This window comes from Protomyctophum bolini (assembly GCF_963924005.1).
Source record: "Protomyctophum bolini genome assembly, chromosome: 16".
Taxonomy (NCBI): Eukaryota; Metazoa; Chordata; class Actinopteri; order Myctophiformes; family Myctophidae; genus Protomyctophum; species Protomyctophum bolini.
In genome coordinates this window covers 26,308,975-26,331,474 of record NC_137877.1, presented here as the reverse complement: position 1 = coordinate 26,331,474, position 22,500 = coordinate 26,308,975, and the positions used below count along the sequence as shown (strand labels likewise).

The 22,500-nt window shown below is 45.7% G+C and overlaps 1 protein-coding gene across 1 annotated transcript in view; it reads left to right on the top strand.

Annotated features, from left to right (window-relative positions):
* The window catches only part of LOC308331195 (neuropilin-2-like), a 136,787-nt gene that overhangs the window by 49,467 nt on the left and 64,820 nt on the right, over positions 1-22,500 (top strand). The window contains 4 exon segments of the mRNA XM_080786443.1: positions 1-110; positions 638-807; positions 7,829-7,984; positions 21,425-21,569. The exon segment at positions 1-110 is cut by the window's left edge and continues 46 nt beyond it. Coding sequence (XP_080642569.1) covers positions 1-110; positions 638-807; positions 7,829-7,984; positions 21,425-21,569 — 581 coding nt within the window.

The window sequence follows — 22,500 nt, the reverse complement described above, 5'->3', positions numbered from 1 at the left end:
GATCCAGTCGTCCACGGGCATCCTGTCCCTGTCCTTCCACACCGACATGGCTGTGGCCAAGGACGGCTTCTCAGCGCGATACAACATGACGCACAAGGAAGTCAGCGAGAGTGAGTACAATCTGATCGTTACTGCATGTACACCTATGGGCAGCACCTGTTAGCAGGGATGGTTGGGTACGACGGAGGCTATACCTCGTTCCGGTGGGGGCTCCTCAGTGGTGACAACACACCTGTGTGGGGAGTAAATAATCGTCATGATGACTAAATTGGGGAGAAAATGAACACACATGGGTGGGCCGTCATAATTTATGACAAAACACAAAACACATAAATAATATTTATGTGTTTTGTGTTTTGTCATATGGTTTATGGTCCGGGTAGGGACATCTTGTCTGCATATTATGCAGACAAGATGTCCCTACCCGGACGATATGTTTACCAACCATATTTCGCTCTTCAAACGTTAAATAAACCATCATAAGCAATAAACCTTCTCTCTCCAGCCTGAACATTTTACGACCCTCTTGAAAACCCCTAAGTAGACTATACAACTTGTGTAGCATTGAAATGCTCAAAATGACATTGTTTCTATTTCATTCATGATATTATTTATTCACCTCCTTCCGCGCATGCAGCCTTCCACTGCAGCAACGCGTTCGGTCTGGAGTCGGGCAAGATCACGGACGACCAGATCACGGCCTCCTCTGCGTTCTACGACGCCCGCTGGCTGCCGCGGCAGGCTCGCCTCAACTACGACGACAACGGCTGGACGCCCAACGAGGACAGCAACAAGGAGTACATACAGGTACGACTCCAATCTGTCTAGTTTCTCTGAACATTCTTACCAGGTGCGTGGCAGAGGAAAGTTAACTTTACAAGAAATTCTCAGCACTCACGGACACGTCATTTGGTTTAAGGCAATTTTTATTCTTTTATAATTCTCACAGTATGCTGCAGAGCAGACAGCACAACGTACGCGTTTTGGCGTATAGCCTTCGTCAGCGTTATCAAAGGTACATACAGGTACGACTGAAACTCCTGTTGTTTACATGCAGTGGTGGAGAGGAACTAAGTATATTTACTTAACTCCTTCCCTGCCATGTTCAAGTTCAAGTTTACCTGTCACGCCACGCGTTTCAGCTGTAAGCCCTTATTTTGAAGAGCCACCATCTTATTTGGTGAACCGGAAGTAACAATCAATCATTTCCGGGGCAGACGCTAGATACTTTCATCAGAAGCACTAAAACAGTTCCCTCCGTCCACTGTATCTTTAGCGACAATCTTTACTGGCGTTTATCTCGGAATTACAGCTCAGATTGAGGTGATCATACAGAACATCAATGTTTTAGGAGCTCAATAAAAAAACTGCAAGCGAAGCCACGTTGTCAGACTAATGCGCCGTCGGAACTACGAGCGGATCCTAGGTTTAAGTGCTTAAAGGTGCCAGTCATGCCAGCAAGGACTAGGCTATATTATGTTCTTACCACGGCTGGATTAGCACCTCTGTGAGCCCCATGTCACTGAAGCTCGAAGGGTTTCCTTGCACATGCACGTGCAAACCCACGCAAAGCCTTCATTTTGGCCTATTCCCGGCCGCCTACTCCTCCCCAGAGTGGCAGTAACAAACACATTGTATTTATTTGACCCACATAGTAAGCAACGTGAAAGAATCCACCAATGCCAGTGTATTTCAGTGTTTTTATTTAACCTTTTTTTGTCGAGCCACCTGACCCGCTATGTGTGCAGTATGTAAACAAAGCAAAAACCTCCACCTGTAAAAGCCAAATCGTTATTTTTTTATTAATTAAACAAAGAAACTATGAAAAAAACCGATGAAAGCCATGCTTGAACAATACAAAACAAACAGCCGTGTGGCACTGGTTTTGTTCCCCCTCCCCCCTTCCCCGTGTTGACACGGTTCGGGTAATCATTCTACAGCTCTATTTGTGTGTGTGTGTGTGTGTGTGTGTGTGTGTGTGTGTGTGTGTGTGTGTGTGTGTGTGTGTGTGTGTGTGTGTGTGTGTGTGTGTGTGTGTGCACATCGGTATATTAATACCAGGGTTCAGGAGCTCGATGCCAGCGTAAGACATTGTTTCCTGTATTCCATCTCGGTCCGAGTGCCATACCTGAGTTATGGCTCTGTGTGCCATGCGGCGGACAGCTGGTAACGAGTGGGCCTGTGCTCGGGACAGAGGGGGATAAAATAAACACAGCCCACTAAAACAAATGCACACAAACACACACACAAACATACCACATAATATGTCATATTTCCACACGCTCATAGTAGTTATTTATTTGGGCCATTCAGGCATGGAGTGTCCTGTGTTGAAATGCACTGCACATCCTGTACACATCCTGTACACTAATCCACAGTGTCCACTTCACCCATTAGAACCGGGAAATCATCTGTGTCAGTTTAGATTTTAGTTTTATAGATGAAACTCTCTCTCTCTCTCTCTCTCTCTCTCTCTCTCTCTCTCTCTCTCTCTCTCTCTCTCTCTCTCTCTCTCTCTCTCTCTCTCTCTCTCTCTCTCTCTCTCTCTCTCATATTAACATTTTAGAAAAATAGTTTGAAAGAAAAGTATTGAATAATTGAATAATAATAATAAAAACAATAAAACACAATTCTTCTCTTCTGGCACAAAACATTTTCAGATGGGCAGTGCGTGGCCAAATAGGCCTACATTTGGGGGTCCTTCCTTGACACGAAAACGTTTGAGACACACATGCCTGAAAGTTTGTAAAAAGTTCGAGAACGTTTGTAGATCAGCTATTTTTCATCAGCTAAAGTTTAGTGGTTGCACACCGGCTGTGTTTTTCGGAAAGCCGATGGAGAAACGCAGCTTAAAAATGCAAATTTGCACTCGGTGTGTGGACACCTTAATGGTTAAAGTGCATGGTTAAAAGCTCGGGCGACACAAATGCGCGTTCCAGGTCTTAATTGGATAATACTGGGTTAAGTCAGAGAGAGTATCACAAATGAAGGTTTTTAGTGTGTAGCAAGGATACAACATGAGTCAACGTGTAGGCGTGGTAGTGACAACAGGATGGTCATGATGAGCGAGAGGACAGGCTTCTTCCTGTCCTCTTCCTGTCAGGCAGGGACACTGTCCAAGAGGACAGGAAGGAAGCCACGTTTCCACGTCACCCTGCTGCTTCCTGTCCACGTCTTTATACCTCCCAACGTCTGTCTGTCTGTCTGTCTGTCTGTCTGTCTGTCTGTCTCAGCTTTCTGTTTAGCTCATTCTGTCTCTCTCTAGTCAGAGTAGTTGTGTTGGGTCACTGCGTTCCACTCTGCCTCTCAGCTGTTCTCCTGTGTTAACACCTAGCAGAGAGAGAGAGAGACGCACCCGTGTGTGTGTGTGTGTGTGTGTGTGTGTGTGTGTGTGTGTGTGTGTGTGTGTGTGTGTGTGTGTGTGTGTGTGTGTGTGTGTGTGTGTGTGTGTGTGTGTGTGTGTGTGTGTGTGTATGTATGCGCGCGTGAGAGAGAGAGAGAGTTTGCGTGTGGCAGTGCCCATCTTGACAAACAGCTGTCATAAATGCCAGCATGCCTTCCTCTCTCCATGCGTCTTGCACTCTTTGGCCTCCTCTGACCACCACGTGTGTGTGCATGTGTGCGTGCGTGCGTGCGTGCATGTACAGTATGTGTGTGTGTGTGTTGGTTTTTAGCAGCGTGTGTCTCAGGCATGTGTGTGTGTGTGGGGGGGCGCGTTTGTGTGTGTGTTGGCCACGTGTTTCAGGCTTAAATCTCTCTCGGGGTGTTCTGTGATCACACTGTCTTTCTCTGGCTTTATTATCCTTCTTTATACTCTATTCTATTCTGTTAGATTTTATACTATTATCGTGGCTGTCGGGCAGAAACCTATTATCTCCATAATTCTAACTTTATTATATTTTTTTCGTAAATGAATGGCCTACTTGATCATACAACAGCGTCACATGAAAGCATCAAAAGTAGCAGATACTACAGTAATAAACACAGTATATTGTTGCTGTTGGCACAAAACATCAACTCTTTTGTGAATTAACGCCCTACTTCATTCGAAAAAGACAAAAAGTTAGGGTTAGGGTGTAGGTTTTTGCACGAGAATGGTTTCCATAGAAAACGCACAGGTCCGTTTAGACGACAGCAGCGTTTTCGGGGGTTTTCCTAGTTCCTAGGATGAGCAATGGCTCCCTCGCCCCACTCATCCTATATGAATACAAATGTAGCGAGTAGCGAGCCGCTGCATTGGTGAATGTAAAACATGATGTAAACAAACAGCCTTGTGATAGGCAGTAGAACTGTATAAACATGATGTAAACAAACAGCCTTGTGATAGGCAGTAGAACTGTATAAACGCTGAATAAAAAGTGAGAACGCAACAGGACTGTATATAAAACTTTGTATAATAATAATAAAGGAACACTTTCGGACAGAACGATATTCTGTCGTTGCTGAACATCGTTGTGTTGTGTCGCGTTGGTGTTGTGTAGTGTAGTGTATAGTGTTCCAGTAAGGTGTGTAGTGTAGTGTTGTGTAGTGTTGTGTTGTGTATGGTGTTCCAGTAAGGTGTGTAGTGTAGTGTTGTGTAGTTTAGTGTAGTGTTGTGTATGGTGTTCCAGTAAGGTGTGTAGTGTAGTGTTGTGTAGTTTGCTGTAGTGTCGTGTATAGTGTTCCAGTAAGGTGTGTAGTGTAGTGTTGTGTATGGTGTTCCAGTAAGGTGTGTAGTGTAGTGTAGTGTATGGTGTTCCAGTAAGGTGTGTAGTGTAGTGTTGTGTAGTTTGCTGTAGTGTCGTGTATAGTGTTCCAGTAAGGTGTGTAGTGTAGTGTTGTGTATGGTGTTCCAGTAAGGTGTGTAGTGTAGTGTTGTGTAGTTTGCTGTAGTGTTGTGTATGGTGTTCCAGTAAGGTGTGTAGTGTAGTGTTGTGTAGTTTAGTGTAGTGTAGTGTATGGTGTTCCAGTAAGGTGTGTAGTGTAGTGTAGTGTAGTGTAGTGTAGTGTAGTTTAGTGTAGTGTAGTGTATGGTGTTCCAGTAAGGTGTGTAGTGTAGTGTTGTGTAGTTTGCTGTAGTGTCGTGTATGGTGTTCCAGTAAGGTGTGTAGTGTAGTGTTGTGTAGTTTAGTGTAGTGTAGTGTATGGTGTTCCAGTAAGGTGTATAATGTAGTGTTGTGTAGTTTGCTGTAGTGTTGTGTATGGTGTTCCAGTAAGGTGTGTAGTGTAGTGTTGTGTAGTTTGCTGTAGTGTCATGTATGGTGTTCCAGTAAGGTGTGTAGTGTAGTGTTGTGTAGTTTGCTGTAGTGTTGTGTATGGTGTTCCAGTAAGGTGTGTAGTGTAGTGTTGTGTAGTTTGCTGTAGTGTCGTGTATGGTGTTCCAGTAAGGTGTGTAGTGTAGTGTTGTGTAGTTTGCTGTAGTGTTGTGTATGGTGTTCCAGTAAGGTGTGTAGTGTAGTGTTGTGTAGTTTGCTGTAGTGTTGTGTATGGTGTTCCAGTAAGGTGTGTAGTGTAGTGTTGTGTAGTTTGCTGTAGTGTCGTGTATGGTGTTCCAGTAAGGTGTGGCGCAGATTGATGATGCGAGCGGTGCTGGCGGTGCTGTGATTCTAACAGCTGTGTGATTGATGAGGAACCTTCCCAGGGAATACTCACTTAGCAAACTCTCTCTCTCTCTCTGTCTCTCTCTCTCTCTCCTTCTCTAGCCCACTCTCTCTTTCTCGCTCCGTCTCTCTCTCTCTTACTCTCTGATTTTCGCTCTTTATGTGCTTCCACTCCCTCCTAATTTCTAATCTGTTCATCTGTCTTGTCCTTCCTCAGCTCTCTCTCTCTCTCTCTCTCCCTCTCTGTCTCTCTCTCTCTCTCTCTCTCTCTCTCTCTCTCTCTCTCTCTCTCTCTCTCTCTCTCTCTCTCTCTCTCTTCAGTCCTCACCCCCAAGCCTTCTCCTTTCCCTCTCTTCCTCTCTTCTGTTCCGGGCTATTGATTACTTGTCTAGGTGGGTCCCTGTCTGGCCCTGTGAGAGTGTGTGTGTACTGTGCGTGTGCTGTGCACGTATATAATTTAGGTGCGTGCGTGCGTGCGTGCGATGTAATCTAAAACACCTGTCTCGCTGACAGATAACAAACGCAGCATTTTACCTCCCCCTGTTTTCTACTATACCTCAGCATGCACACACACACACACACACACGCACATGCACGCACACGCACACACACACACACACACACACACACACACACACACACAGGGACAGAGGATGAGAGAGCGGTTCAGACAATAAAGATCTGATCTCACAGACCTCATCTACTCTGTCATAAAGATCTGATCTCACACACCTCATCTACTCTCTGTCCTAAAGATCTGATCTCACACACCTCATCTACTCTCTGTCCTAAAGATCTGATCTCACACACCTCATCTACTCTCTGTCATAAAGATCTGATCTCACACACCTCATCTACTCTCTGTCCTAAAGATCTGATCTCACAGACCTCATCTACTCTCTGTCATAAAGATCTGATCTCACAGACCTCATCTACTCTCTGTCATAAAGATCTGATCTCACAGACCTCATCTACTCTCTGTCCTAAAGATCTGATCTCACACACCTCATCTACTCTCTGTCCTAAAGATCTGATCTCACAGACCTCATCTACTCTCTGTCATAAAGATCTGATCTCACACACCTCATCTACTCTCTGTCATAAAGATCTGATCTCACAGACCTCATCTACTCTCTGTCCTAAAGATCTGATCTCACACACCTCATTACCGCTCCGCCCTCTTGATTTACTCCCCCCTAAATGGACCTGATCTCCTTAAAGCTGCAATCCGGAATCTAGAGTTGAATGAATGCAATATATGACTTTAACCACTTGAGCCCTGCAGCATTCATATTCTGTGTGGAACCACAGGCAAACACTGTGCTTGTAGATCGGCTAATTTGTGGTGTAGTTTAAGGGTAATAACAGTCCAGTCGATACCAAGTCTAGACTTTAATAGAGCGCTCAAATGACACATGACGGCTCATTTAGCATGGTTGCTAATTCATTCTGTTTGTTACAAATTCTGACCTTTATTCTCGTTTTAAATGACTGAGGGTTTTACTGCAGTTCTGTAATACATGATAATTAAACCTTAACAGTTCTGTAATACATGATAATTAAACCTTAACAGTTCTGTAATACATGATAATTAAACAGTTCTGTAATACATGATAATTAAACAGTTCTGTAATACATGATAATTAAACCTTAACAGTTCTGTAATACATGATAATTAAACCTTAACAGTTCTGTAATACATGATAATTAAACCTTAACAGTCCTTAACAAGTGACCGTGTGTTAAGCAAACAGATAATTTAATTTAATTGTTTTTTTGTTTGTTTTTTACACCTAATCGTAAAACTGAAATCCTAATATATGCTAGCCACGCTGCCAGTGGTGACTGAGCAAAAATAGAAAGAAAGTGGCATGCTAAGCACGTATAGCGTTACCGTCAAAATGGATAGGGAGGTGATTATGGCTATTGTATGAGGGGACATTAAAATGAGCCCTGGGTCAGTACTATCGATCAGAGAGAGAGATAGAGAGAGAGAGGTGAGCTTGGAAGGTGAGAGATGGACGCAGATCAGCTCAGGCACGTGTGTGTGTGTGTGTGTGTGTGTGTGTGTGTGTGCGCGTTCTACTGTATGTTCTTTGTGTGTGTGTGTGTGCGCGTGCGAGTGCATTCGAGTGTGTGTCAGCAGCAGTGGGACAGAGGTCAATTCTGCTTCAAATGAACATATTATGAAGGATGAGATTTAGCAGTAATAATGACAGCCCCTCTCTCTCTCTCTCTCGCCCCTGCAGGTGGACCTCCACGTGCTGAAGGTGCTGACGGGCGTTGCCACGCAGGGCGCCGTCTCCAAGGAGACGCAGAAGTCCTACTACGTCCAGACCTTCAAGCTGGAGGTCAGCACCAACGGAGAGGACTGGATGGTCTACAGGCACGGCAAGAACCACAAGGTACGCACACGCACACACACACATGCACACGCACACAGTGACACACACACACACACACACACACACACACAGTGCCACACACACACACTGGAGGCCAGCATCAACGGAGAGGACTGGATGTTCTACACTAGACATGGCAAGAACCACAAGGTATAGGACTAGACACCGCACACACTCCCTCTCACACAGGCACTCCCTCTCACACACGCGCACACACGTGTTACCGCACCCATGGAAGAAGTTTCCACCGACCACTAATGACAGCCACAAGGTATATGCACACACGCACACACACACACACACACACACACACACACACACACACACACACACACACACGAACCGCAGAATCATTCCATCGCCGTTCCACTGGCTTCAGCAAAGCCTTTACGATCCCACCAGATTCCTTGCCTGCATCGTCTCCGTCGCCTGGTGGAAAAAACGGATCCAAATTCAGAAGTAGCAGATCTGTGCCCGTATAGATGCTTTTGGTGTGAGGCCGTAGGATCATCAAGTTACTTTACGGGGGGAGTTAGAATATGGACGCTGAGTTTTCTTCCCCAACAGCAACGCATATACAGTACAAGCGGTGCGTAATGCCATGCACAGCCTTCTCGTGCAACTCCAATGGATATGGAGGAGGAGGGAGGGTGTTCCATCTGGTTCCCATTCCCACTGTGGTCACACAGCTCAGCCCACTCTGCTGCACCACAGCCCTTAGACTGGGTTCTGGTCTGTGATGGGAGGAGGTGTGAAGGCATGAGGCCTCTAGCCTGGTTAATAAACCAGACTAACATCGCACGGACCGCGGGATATTAGTCTGGGGAGGCTCAGCTTGGATTTCATTTCCAGGGCGGCGGGTTGAAACATTGTGTCTTTGACGCAATTGGTCAGAGCTACTGTCAGTCAAAGGTCTCAAGCATTGAAAGTCACTGTACCAAAGCCCGCCCATATTTCATACCGTGTCCCGATTGGCCGACCCATTTCTCTGGTGTAGGAAATGGGCGTACAATTGAGCCTCTCCAGACCGTAATCCGCCAGTTCAAATATTATTATTTTGGGGGCATGAACTGTTTGGAAACCCTTGCTCTATTAGACACGTGCACTGTTAACACATTATCAACCTCCTGTCAGTATTTTGCAGATTTACATTGCATCACAACATCACATGACAAAAGATTAGACGGTTCATTACTTTGTCACAACTCACAAGCTGCCGTATATTATATATTTCTGTTATTCTTTCTCTCTCTCTCTTTCTCTTTCTATTCTGGAAGTGTAACGAGAGAGGCAGTTTAGCCATTTTTCCTTCCTTTGTGAACTACAGCTCCCATAAGACCTCGGTAGACGTCCAGACTCACTCAGATGTGATTGATGGAGAAAACACAAAGAGGGGAAAAGGGTTCTGAAAATGAGAGACGAGGGAATAGAAACCATTGTGAACCATAAGAACCCTGCACTTCACAGAGAGAACCTCTTCTTTGGATCAGTTCAGGATAAAATCTGGTTAACTTAAAACACATACTGGGAGATATTTCACTAAACACATACTGGGAGTTATTTCACTAAACACAAACTGGGAGTTATTTCACTAAACACAAACTGGGAGATATTTCACTAAACACATACTGGGAGATATTTCACTAAACACATACTGGGATATATTTCACTAAACACAAACTGGGATATATTTCACTAAACACAAACTGGGAGATATTTCACTAAACACAAACTGGGAGATATTTCACTAAACACATACTGGGAGTTATTTCACTAAACAAACTGGGAGATATTTCACTAAACAAACTGGGAGATATTTCACTAAACACAAACTGGGAGATATTTCACTAAACACAAACTGGGAGATATTTCACTAAACACATACTGGGAGTTATTTCACTAAACAAACTGGGAGATATTTCACTAAACACATACTGGGAGTTATTTCACTAAACAAACTGGGAGATATTTCACTAAACACAAACTGGGAGATATTTCACAAAACACATACTGGGAGTTATTTCACTAAACAAACTGGGAGATATTTCACTAAACACATACTGGAAGATATTTCACTAAACACAAACTGGGAGATATTTCACTAAACAAACTGGGAGATATTTCACTAAACACAAACTGGGAGATATTTCACTAAACACAAACTGGGAGATATTTCACTAAACAAACTTGGAGATATTTCACTAAACACATACTGGGATATATTTCACTAAACACAAACTGGGAGATATTTCACTAAACAAACTGGGAGTTATTTCACAAAACACATACTGGGATATATTTCACTAAACACATACTGGAAGATATTTCACTAAACACAAACTGGGAGATATTTCACTAAACACATACTGGGAGATATTTCACAATGATATTTCTTGACTAAAACGGTACGTTGACTCATTAAAATCAAATCAGTCATCTAATCAGTGGAAATAAAACATAAAGTCGGTTTTGAAGTTAATATACCCCCCCCGTGCTTTAATAAGAACCCCAGTGTCAGGCAATCAACTTATTATTCATATGATTCATCTATCAATCAACGGCAATTTAAGTTCACATTTAATTAAATGAAAAGACCCCTTTTTGCTACGAATCAAAACGACAATAACATCAGTGGTGTAAAGTAACTAAGTACATTTACTCAAATACTGTACTTAAGGTCAGTGCAGTATATTTTTGACTTCTACTCCACTACATTTATTTTACAACTTTAGTTCAGCCCTATATATATATATTTCGGCCATTTGAAAATTGTGACGAGCTTGTAGATCTGCTATTTTCAAATGATTTGTTTTTATACATTTGCGAACTTGGAATGGGACATTCTGTATATTGAGTAGTTTTTCCTGAATAAGAATAGCTCACATCAAACATCAGAATGACAGAGTAGGAGTCAACTGAACAACACCACCTGGACTAGTGGTTAGTGTTGCTTTCCATAATAATCCTCTTGGATTCCCCTTAGAACCCTGGAAAGCTGCTCCACAGCCGCCCGCTTAGGGAGATGGCTATAGGGAGTGTGTGTGCAGTAATCCCTTGCTTCTACTCCATAGAGACCTTCCTTTTTTTTACCTACTGTAAGTATTAATACCACAATGTAGAAATACTCTTACAAGTCAAAAGTCCATCAATCAAAACTGACTTCAGTAAAAGTGTGTGTGTGTGTGTGTGTGTGTGTGTGTGTGTGTGTGCGCACGCCCGTCTGTGTGCGCGTGCGATGCTAGGCTATAAATCACTCTTCTAAAGATCCTTGACAGAGCATTAATTTGTGTGGCATGAAGAAATGCTGTCTGTGCACACAGCGTTACAAAGAAATACATGCTTTTGATACTGTTTAATACAATACATTTTATGTTTGAGACCTGTATGCAGGCAGAGACATCCATCCCTCCATCCCTCCATCCATCCATCCACCCCTCCATCCATCCATCCATCCATCCATCCCTCCATCCATCCATCCCTCCATCCATCCATCCATCCATCCATCCATCCCTCCATCCATCCACCCCTCCATCCCTCCATCCATCCATCCATCCCTCCATCCATCCATCCATCCCTCCATCCATCCACCCCTCCATCCCTCCATCCATCCCTCCATCCATCCATCCATCCATCCATCCATCCATCCCTCCATCCATCCATCCACCCCTCCATCCATCCCTCCATCCATCCATCCCTCCATCCATCCACCCCTCCATCCCTCCATCCATCCATCCCTCCATCCATCCATCCATCCCTCCATCCCTCCATCCATCCATCCCTCCATCCATCCATCCATCCCTCCATCCATCCATCCATCCATCCATCCACCCCTCCATCCATCCATCCATCCATCCCTCCATCCATCCATCCATCCCTCCATCCATCCATCCATCCATCCCTCCATCCATCCATCCCTCCATCCATCCATCCCTCCATCCATCCATCCATCCATCCATCCACCCCTCCATCCATCCATCCCTCCATCCATCCATCCATCCATCCATCCCTCCATCCATCCCTCCATCCATCCATCCACCCCTCCATCCCTCCATCCATCCATCCATCCCTCCCTCCATCCATCCATCCATCCATCCATCCATCCACCCCTCCATCCATCGATCCATCCCTCCATCCATCCATCCATCCATCCCTCCATCCATCCATCCATCCCTCCATCCATCCATCCCTCCATCCATCCACCCCTCCATCCATCCATCCATCCCTCCATCCATCCATCCCTCCATCCATCCACCCCTCCATCCATCCATCCATCCATCCATCCCTCCATCCATCCACCCCTCCATCCATCCACCCCTCCATCCATCCATCCATCCATCCATCCATCCCTCCATCCATCCCTCCCTCCATCCATCCATCCATCCATCCATCCATCCACCCCTCCATCCATCCATCCATCCATCCATCCACCCCTCCATCCCTCCATCCCTCCATCCATCCATCCATCCACCCCTCCATCCATCCATCCATCCATCCATCCATCCACCCCTCCATCCCTCCATCCCTCCATCCATCCATCCACCCCTCCATCCATCCATCCATCCACCCCTCCATCCATCCATCCACCCCTCCATCCATCCATCCACCCCTCCATCCATCCATCCACCCCTCCATCCATCCATCCACCCCTCCATCCATCCATCCATCCATCCACCCCTCCATCCATCCATCCATCCATCCACCCCTCCATCCATCCATCCACCCCTCCCTCCCTCCATCCATCCATCCACCCCTCCATCCATCCATCCTTTTATATTCTTATATTTCCCCTTGAATAACTTTGTCTGTCCATTCCCCCCTCATCCACTTGACATCTTCATTCACTCCCTCCTGTCACTTTCTCCCTAAATCTCTCGCACCCCCCTCCCACCCTCTCTCTCTCTCTCTCTCTCTCTCTCCCTCCCTCCCTCCCTCCCTCCCCAGGGTGTGTCTGAGAAAGTCATCACATTTAGACAGGCCAATTTATGATGTTTGTGCAAATGGAACATTATGGCGCGCTTACAGTGAGGGTCTGGTGTGTGCGTGCTTACAGTGAGGGTCTGGTGTGTGCGTGCTTACAGTGAGGGTCTGGTGTGTGCGTGTACGCTTACAGTGAGGGTCTGGTGTGTGCGTGCACGCTTACAGTGAGGGTCTGGTGTGTGCGTGCTTACAGTGAGGGTCTGGTGTGTGCGTGCACGCACGTGTGCGTTTGGCAGAATGTGTGGTGTCGGCGTTTAGGACACACACACACACACACACATACACACACACACACACACACACACACACACACACACGTTGACACACAAAACTGCCTTTCAGACATCTGTAATCCAGCTCAGAGAGAGAGGGGTATTGTCACACAACGTGATGGTGATTTGTGCGATCTGTAATGTGTTTGATAATGCCATTAAACGGGCAGCACTGAAGCCAGATGGAACACATGGAAAACCCTCGTCCGCTCACGTAAAGCGCAGAGCGGAGAGAGAGAAGTGTCTGGGGAACCCACCCGGGTATTAGGGTATAGGCATACGTATCGGTTTACGCGCCGCATCGCGCCAAAAGCTACACATTGACAGTGGTGGAAAGTAACTAAGTATATTTACTTAAGCACTGTACTTGAGTAATATTTGAGGTGCTTTTACTTTACCGGAGTATTTCCAATTTCCAATAGTTTTACTTCTACTCTACTACTTCACGGATCTAAATATATCACTTTTTCTCCACTACATTTATTTGAAAGCCTTAGTTATACTTGTTACTTTGGAGATTTTGATTATTATTACAAAACATTCATCAACCACTTGAAACCATTTGAAAATGACGATCTACAATGCATCACATCGCAACTCATTGTGAGCTTGTAGATCTGCTATTTTCAAAAGATTTGTATACATTTGAACAGTTGAAACGGGACATCCTGTATAACGAGTACTTTTACTTTAAGTTAATTTCGATGCCAATACTTAATTTTACTCAAGTACATATTGAATTCTGGATTTTACTTATTTTCTTGTAATTTCTATATTTCAGTATTGATATTTTTACTTTTCTCCACACCTGCACATTGATGCACAGATTGCACACACCTGCGGAGAGAGAGGAAGAGAGACACAGAGAGAGTGATGAGGAGAGAGAGTGGAAGTGACAGCGGCTGGGAGGAGGGAGGGAGGTGGGGGGGAGGGAGGGGTGGATTCCCACAAGCAACAGCCTTTTACCATATTTTTTTTCTTTTTTAAATAATTTAAACCTGGCATTCCTGTTTAGAGCATGTCGTTATAGGCCAAAACCTGAAAAAACGTGAACATTTTTCAAAATCGTTTTTGCAGAATAGGACTTAAGACGTTAAATAACAAAAACAATGTTGCAATAAAGTCTCTCACCTCCCTTTGTCCTTTTGGTGAAGAAAGATCATATTTCTTGCGCCCATTTATAACTTTGAATTTGTCTCCGATCTCTTTATTTCTTTGGAGGTTTCAGGCATTCTGTTCTGGATATACCTGTAGACTTAAGGCCGATTCGAAAAATTCCTTCTAAATCCTGATTTAAGTTTTCTGAAAAACGTAGGTCATTAAAAAAATAGCAAAACATTATGTTGCTACGCTATATACTGTACATAGCAACAACAAAAAACAACTAACAACAAAAAAACAACCCATCGTAAATGGGTTAATCGCATACAGAGATTCTGCTTCCCCGTTTGATTGGCACTTCATCGAATGAGTTTGACTGGATTTGCGTTCATCTGTGTGCAGGTCAGATGGCAACTTCCCTCTCCTCGCCACTGTAGCATTTTTTGCTACAAGGGGAGCAAATTGACAGCAGCCCCGCCCTATTCTTTATTCAGGTTTTTTGGATGCCCCTGGGGGGGGGGGCCCTCTTGATGAGCGACACCTTGTCTGAGTTTGCCGTTGTCGTGGCCCAGAGGAGGACTGGTAACTCGCCTCTGCCTTTTCTGAGGTATGCCGTACCACTTCAACCACTTGACATTGTAACGAGGTACAACATGTCCTATAGTAGGGCCTCTTAACAAGGCGCTGCAGGCTGGCTGGGAGGGTGGGTGGCGCGGGGGCCATTACTGCTCTGGAGCCCTGCCAAGGAAAACCTACTGCTAACGTCTTCATCGAGGGGGACGGACGGACGGACGGACGGACAGACAAGTCAGAGAAAGAAAAGAAAAGAAAAAACTGACAGCTTAAACGGAACATCAGAGTGACAGAGGGTGTCAGTTTCAGGTCAACCAATGAAGCGGAGGCAGAGATGAGCCGAGGGAGAGCACGGGAAGGTGGACGCCGTGGGGAGATGAGAAAATAGAGGAGATGGAGGGAGGAGAGGAGAGGAGAGGGTCATTGCATGGGGGAACCCACTGAGCGAGAGATGGGAGGAGAGCCGGGGAGCAAATGTTCACAGGGGAGCAAATGGAGGGAGGAGAGGAGAGGAGAGGAGAGGAGAGGAGAGGAGAGGAGAGGAGAGGAGAGGAGAGGAGAGGAGAGGAGAGGAGAGGAGAGGAGAGGAGAGGAGAGGAGAGGAGAGGAGAGGAGAGGAGAGGAAGAATAATGAGAGTAGCAGAGACGGGTGTTGACCACAAATCCCTGCGGGCAGATCTGAGGGCCCACAAACACACTCTCTGGCTAGATGCCACCAGAAAGAGAGAGAGAGAGAGAGAGAGAGAGAGAGAGAGAGAGAGAGAGAGAGAGAGAGAGAGAAAGACAGACAGGGAGAGGTGAAGGAAAAACGGGAGCTAGAGGTCAATGTATAGTAGGAGACAAGGGTAAAGAGGAGACATTACGACGCTGCTTTAGGTGTACTCTTTCCGAAGTGAATGGACTTGGTTGATTGATACACACGCACACACACATACATTTTGCAAACACTTGGGGACATAACATTGAATTGACTTGAATCCATTCCATATGCCACTAATCTTAACTGTAACCGATCTAAAACATTCGCCTAACCGTAAGATAGATACAGATAGGTTAGGATTTAGAAGGCGTTTGTTTTTAAATCTTCCCAAGGTGTGGATCTGCTCATAAACAGCTGTCCATGGCACACTAAATGACCTCAAGAATGACAAACACTGGGCATTTAGTTTGGGACGATACAAACACTGCCAACTGCCACGCGTGGGTGGTCATCTCGCTTCGACTCGGCCTCCCCAAAGCCCCCCCGCTGGGGGAGTGCACGGAGCAACACACGGCCAGTCTCTCCCCGTCCGTTGGGAGTGTGTGTGTGTCCTAGTGTGATGAAATGAGAGGAGATGGAGGGAAGGGGCAGTTTACTATTTTATAACTCACACACGCACAGAAACACGCGCAGGCACACACAGACGGCACAGCACGGACATTTGAATAATTCAGCGTGTCTGTGCTGGCCCTCGCAGAGATGTGACTGACTGTCCCACTGGCTCGGAACAGGAACTCTCACAAAGCTGCACGCACGCACACCAACACAGCTACAAACACAACAGAGCAACACAACTGCACAAACTTGCCCATAGACAAAGCATAATTATGATTAGGATCTCTCTCTGTGGCCTATACTATACTGTGGGAACAGTATACTTTGTACCTTCATTATCACCATTGTAGTAGCTTGCATCTCTCTCTCTCTCTCTCTCTCTTTCTCTCCCTCTCTCTCTAACACACACATGCACGCGTGTTCACGTACACAGAAGCAGGTGCAGGGGAAAATATTTTTTTATGTAGTTGTGGCAGTCAAACTAGTTAATCCACCTAGGCCAGGTGCGTGTAAAGGTGATCATCGGTTCATTGCACATTGATGGCATTGACTTACGTAATCACTTAGCAACACGTAGCAACACCTGAACTGGACAGATACCATCTCATCTCCTCTCTCTCTCTTTGTGTGTCACTCTCAACCGTTTGTCGGTTTCTCTTCCTCGCTCATTCGACTCTACTACACGCACACACACACGCACGCACGCACGCACGCACGCACGCACGCACGCACGCACGCACGCACGCACACACACAAGCACAGTATAACCTGAGCCCTTTGCAGGTGTTGTCCATTAGTAGATTAGCGTTGATGCTCTTCACAACGAGTCTAGCAGCTGTTAACAGCGTCTCCCAGATATCCGCTTACAGGCCTCTCACAGTGTGTGTTCAGTTCACGCACAACGGCCCCAAGAACCAGGAGGGTCAGGTCACTTTCGGTCCAATCAATTTAAAACGTAAACAGGCTCGGTGTAATTCCATTCTCTAACGACCGGTGATTTATTCTCAGCGACCTGCCCGTTAATGCATGGTGCGCTGTTTGACCGTCCAGCTGCGCTCTCTGGCTGAGTCTCGTACCGCGTGTTCCATGATAGGCCTTGATGGTTCAGTCGCTGCACCGCTGGCCAAAGCAAACTCTTTGTATATACATCAACATGCAGGTCCAGGGACCCCCAGGGGTCATTGAGGGGTTGTTACAGCCAGGGACCCCCAGGGGTCATTGAGGGGTTGTTACAGCCAGGGACCCCCAGGGGTCATTGAGGGGTTGTTCCAGCCAGGGACCCCCAGGGGTCATTGAGGGGTTGTTCCAGCCAGGGCGTCCCCAGCCAGCAAAACGGGGAACCGTTTAAATCTATTTTAATTTAGAAACAATGTTGACAAATCTTCTCTTTTGGTTATTCAAATGGGGATTAGTGGCCAAATGAGTTTCAATTTCAATATGACAATGTTTGAACCACTGATAAAAACAGGATTCAGGATTATTTCCGCCACTACTGTGATATCAATTTTGAGTCCATCTGCTGGTCTGCATGTTTGTTGGCAGGATTTATTGGATTTGCACAGAATGCACATATTAATCTGGATTTCAGATTGTTTTGCTTTTCCAGATAACCTTGATTCGGACATGTTTGATCCGGATTATTTGGATACAGATGCTTTTCAGTCAGATTCTTTCTAATTTGATTTCAATCCGTGGTAAGGAATGCGAAACGTTCATGCTTACTTAGTCGCACGCTGGTGATGAGCACCATAAATGGCAGATACACAAGCTCACGACGCGTCATGAAGGTGACGCGTCGTGAGCTTGTAGATCTGCTATTTACTGAGCACGACACCGGCAAGCACGCAAACGAGCATAAGCGAGGCTCAGGCTGGTCACTATCTAAGGCTATGTTGATGCATTATTTTAAGTCTACTGGAGGGATCGGTGAGGGTTCATGTCAGAGTGGAGGGCACAGAAGGTCTGTGTCTGACAGCTCTACTGAGAGACTTGTAACACTGCAGCTTACAATGAACCAAGATTCCAGAGATATGGGCTTAAAGTGTCAATGAACCGCATGTCTTACTCTCTCACACATGCACGCGTGCGTGGACGCTATACACCATGTCCGAGTATAAGGCTGAGTGTGTCTCAGGGAATGTTCTATGTATGTACCAGGGGAAATCAGCCTTAACCCCACACCCCCCCCCCCCCCCCTGCCCCTTCCCCCCAGCCCAACTCTCCCAAAGTCCCTCAGAGCGAGACTGCATAATTACACTTTACACGCACACACACACACACACACACACACACACACACACACGTAATTACGGTCACAATCCCATTAAGACTTTCGGAGCCTTTAGGCATTTTTTCTATCATCTTACTGCCTGCCCGTTTCGCCGGTGTCAAGGGCATTGTAAAGGGCGTCGGTCGAGCGGTGCTGACTTTGTTGTGAGTTCTGACACCCCCCCCCCCACCGTGACAGAGGGGTCACTGGTTCCAATCCCCCCTGACAGCCCCGCCGGTCATGGCTGTCTCTCTGTGGGACGGAAACCCGTTTCGCCCTTCATCCTGTCACCTCTGTAAGGGCTCTTCTGATGCCGTTTTGGATCTGGAAGAGGGAGGTGTGTGTGTGTGTGTGTGTGTGTGTGTGTGTGTGTGTGTGTGTGTGTTTACACGCATGCACGCACACGCACGCACACACGCGTGCACACTCACAAGGCCGATGAATGAGGAGTACCCAAGCAAATAATTGCGAGGCCTTTGGCTCTATTTTGTAGGATTTAGCCCCTTGTTGCGAAAAATCTGCTTGGTACTCATATTCTGTTGAGCACTGGTGTGTGTACAGAGAGAGAGAGAGAGAGAGAGAGAGAGAGAGAAGGGACGGACGGACGGACGGACGGAGGGACTTTAGACTTGGAAGTGTTACTGTTTCACCACTTAAGCCCTATGTCGTCTCCGTCGGGTGGAAACTTCATTTGTCCAAATCTGTTACTTATTCAATTTAAAACCAGACAGATCTGCACTGCACTGTGAAGTGACAGTGCAGTAACTACGGCAAAAACATAGAGTCCGATATTGGGTTTAAAAGTGTTTCAACTGGTCAGGCAAATGAGATATGGGCAAATGCAGAGCTGGAATGAGACAAACATTTGGCCCGGACATTTTCGCGAGATTTGGCCCAGACCAGCACACCAGGCATATGCCTGGTACGTCCTGTGGCCAATCCAGGCCTGGGTAAATAAGTGATACACTAGTTGTAAATAATGGCAGTAAGGGCAGTACACGCTCAAGCTGCTTTTGATGCTTTTGTTTTGTATGATCAGGTAGGGCGTTAATGTACGGAAAAACACATATAGTTAGAATATGTAGATGAGAGGTTTCTACCCGAACAGCCATACAGTACATTGCCATACAACGATTAGCACAACTAGCCAATCTAGATGTGAGCTGGTGTAGATCAGCTGTTTTCACTACTTTCAAATGTGCTCACATTTGTTTTAAATATAAAAAGATGTTGAAAGTCTGTTTCCTATCATGAGAAATGTAGGGACGCCGGGTTGAAAGTGTTGTTAATAAAAGATTGCAGAAACTTTGAAGCCTCACGAGAGAGAGAGAGAGAGAGAGAGAGAGAGAGAGAGAGAGAGATGGGGGGGGGGGGCATACAGACATCTTCAAACCTCAAGGTGTTGAGGAAGCAGACGAGAAGAGTAGGAGAGAGGTAGAGGAGAGAGGAAGAGCGTTGGCGAGGGAAATGGACCCCCGCTGTGTCTCTCCGTGGTGGGTCCAACACAGATGACAGTCACACAGACGGATACAGTCAGCTACTGTATAGGCATGCAGAGATAAGGATATGGCTGGGTGTCAAGAGAGAGCGTGTGTGTGTGTGTGTGTGTGTGTGTGTGTGTGTGTGTGTGTGTGCGCGCGCTTGCTTGTGTGCGCTTGTGTTTCTTTTTATCTGTAGTTGTATTTTCAAAAGTGAGTAAGTGCGTCAGTGTGGGTGGGTGGGTGGGGGGGGTGTGTGGGTGTGGATGGCAGGAGTATTAGTCCGTGGTGTGTGTGTGTGTGTGTGTGTGTGTGTGTGTGTGTGTGTTCGTGCGTGTTGCATTGGGATTGTGCTTCTAGCTATACAATGTGCTGGGTGACAGTGCACGTTTTTCTTTTTTCCTGTGTGCATGGTGGATTTTGTCCATGCGTGCGTTGCATGCGTGCGTGTACTGGTTACATGGTTATGTGAAAAGGATGTGAGAATTGGGTACTCTCCCACACACTTACACCCATGATATATTGCACAATGCCTGGCCTCAGATCCTGTGTGTGTGTGTGTGTGTGTGTGTGTGTGTGTGTGTGTGTGGGGGGTGAACTTTTCCCCTCATCTTTTCCTTTGTGGACAGATAAATCCAGCCTCTCGTCGACATATATGTGTGTGTGTGTGTGTATGTTTGTGTTCTCCCTGGCAGATCAAAGCCAGGCGCACTGAAGCCCCCAACCCCCCAAAACACACACACACACACACACACACACACACACACACACACACACACATCAAAGCAACACAAAAAAAACGTAAGCTTTTATGCTTTAATGCTGTCCTCATATCAAAATATCGAAATGTGTTTATACTATCGTGTCTGACGGTTGGAAACATATAAGTGTTACTGTTCAGGATTCACATGGAAAAGCAGAGCTTTTGATGCTTTCGTCTGACACTGCGCTATATGATCGAGTATAGGGCGTTTATATGTTTATAAAAATCACACCCTTGTGAAATGAGTGTTGCAACTATACTTGTATTGTGATAGTTGTTGCACTGTACTGTATGTAGTCTGTACTGTACTGTACTGTACTGTACTGTACTGTACTGTACTGTACTGTACTGTACTGTACTGTACTGTACTGTACTGTACTGTACTGTACTGTACTGTTATGTATTGTTCTGTACTGTACTGTTCTGTACAGTACTATTGTAATAGTTATAGTGGACAGTGTGAAGCTCAACAGCGCCACTTGAAGGTAGGTCACCCAATGGTATTGCAGCTGTTCCTACTCCAAACAGACATACTGTAGCGACATAGGGACACACGCGGCCAGTCATTGGAGAGGTGTGCACCGCTCAAAAACACACAAAAAATGTATGGTGTTAAGAGGTTTCCGCCAGTCAGCAATGATATCTGATCTCTCTCTCTCTCTCTCTCTCTCTCTCTCTCTCTCTCTCTCTAGGTGTTCCATGCCAACACGGACCCCACAGAGGTGGTCCTGAACCGGATCCCCCAGCCGGTGCTGGCTCGCTTCGTGAGGATCAGACCCCAGACGTGGAAGAACGGCATCGCTCTGCGCTTCGAACTCTACGGCTGTCAGATCACTGGTAAGGAACAGTTGCAGATGTGCAAGCTCGCAACACTGCACAAGGTGACGTGCTGTGAGCGTGTAGATTGGCTCTCTTGCAATCCTCAAAAGTCAAAAACAAACCTACTTAAAAAAAGCTGCTTAAATCCCCTACATTTGAAATCCGATCTAACCATTGCTTTTACCCCCGTTTAAAAAGTCACTGAGTCGCTGAACTTAACCAAAATGGCTATTTGAATCTGAGTATAGACTTTTGGTTGGAGACACTGGACCAGGTTTGAATCTGGAGTATAGACTTTTGGTTGGAGACACTGGACCAGGTCTGGGGCCCTTGGGACCTTCTATACCCTTATGAAAACTTATGAGCTCATGTCATTGTGGGAACTCAGCAAATGTTGGTCCGCAAGTCTTTTGAGTCATGACCCATAGGTTAGAAAAATAATAAACATACTCCCTCCTCTCTCTCTCTCTCTCTCTCTCTCTCTCTCTCTCTCTCTACTCCAACATGACCCATCCATGAGGAACATGAGAGAGCTTTGGATGTGATTACTGTAGGGCTCCCTTAGATCTGACCAAGATCAACATACATTATATAACCTATTATATCCATATCCTTGCTGTCGGCAGGAAACCTTGTATGTCTAAAACCGTTCCTTTTTAATTGCTATTTTAGAAAAAACATTTTAAAATAGTCAAAATCGCATATTGTATACTAGCTCGCAACGCGTTTTGAGCTTGTAGATCTGCTATCTTCACTACTTTTGTGTGTGTCTTGTGTGATGAAGCAAGGCATTAATTTAAAAAAAAGTTCTAACGATATTAAGCCTATAGAAACCTTACATATCTGCCTCTCTCTAATGATATTAAGCCTATTGAAACCTTACATATCTGCCTCTCTCTAAGGATATTAAGCCTATAGAAACCTTACATATCTGCCTCTCTCTAATGAT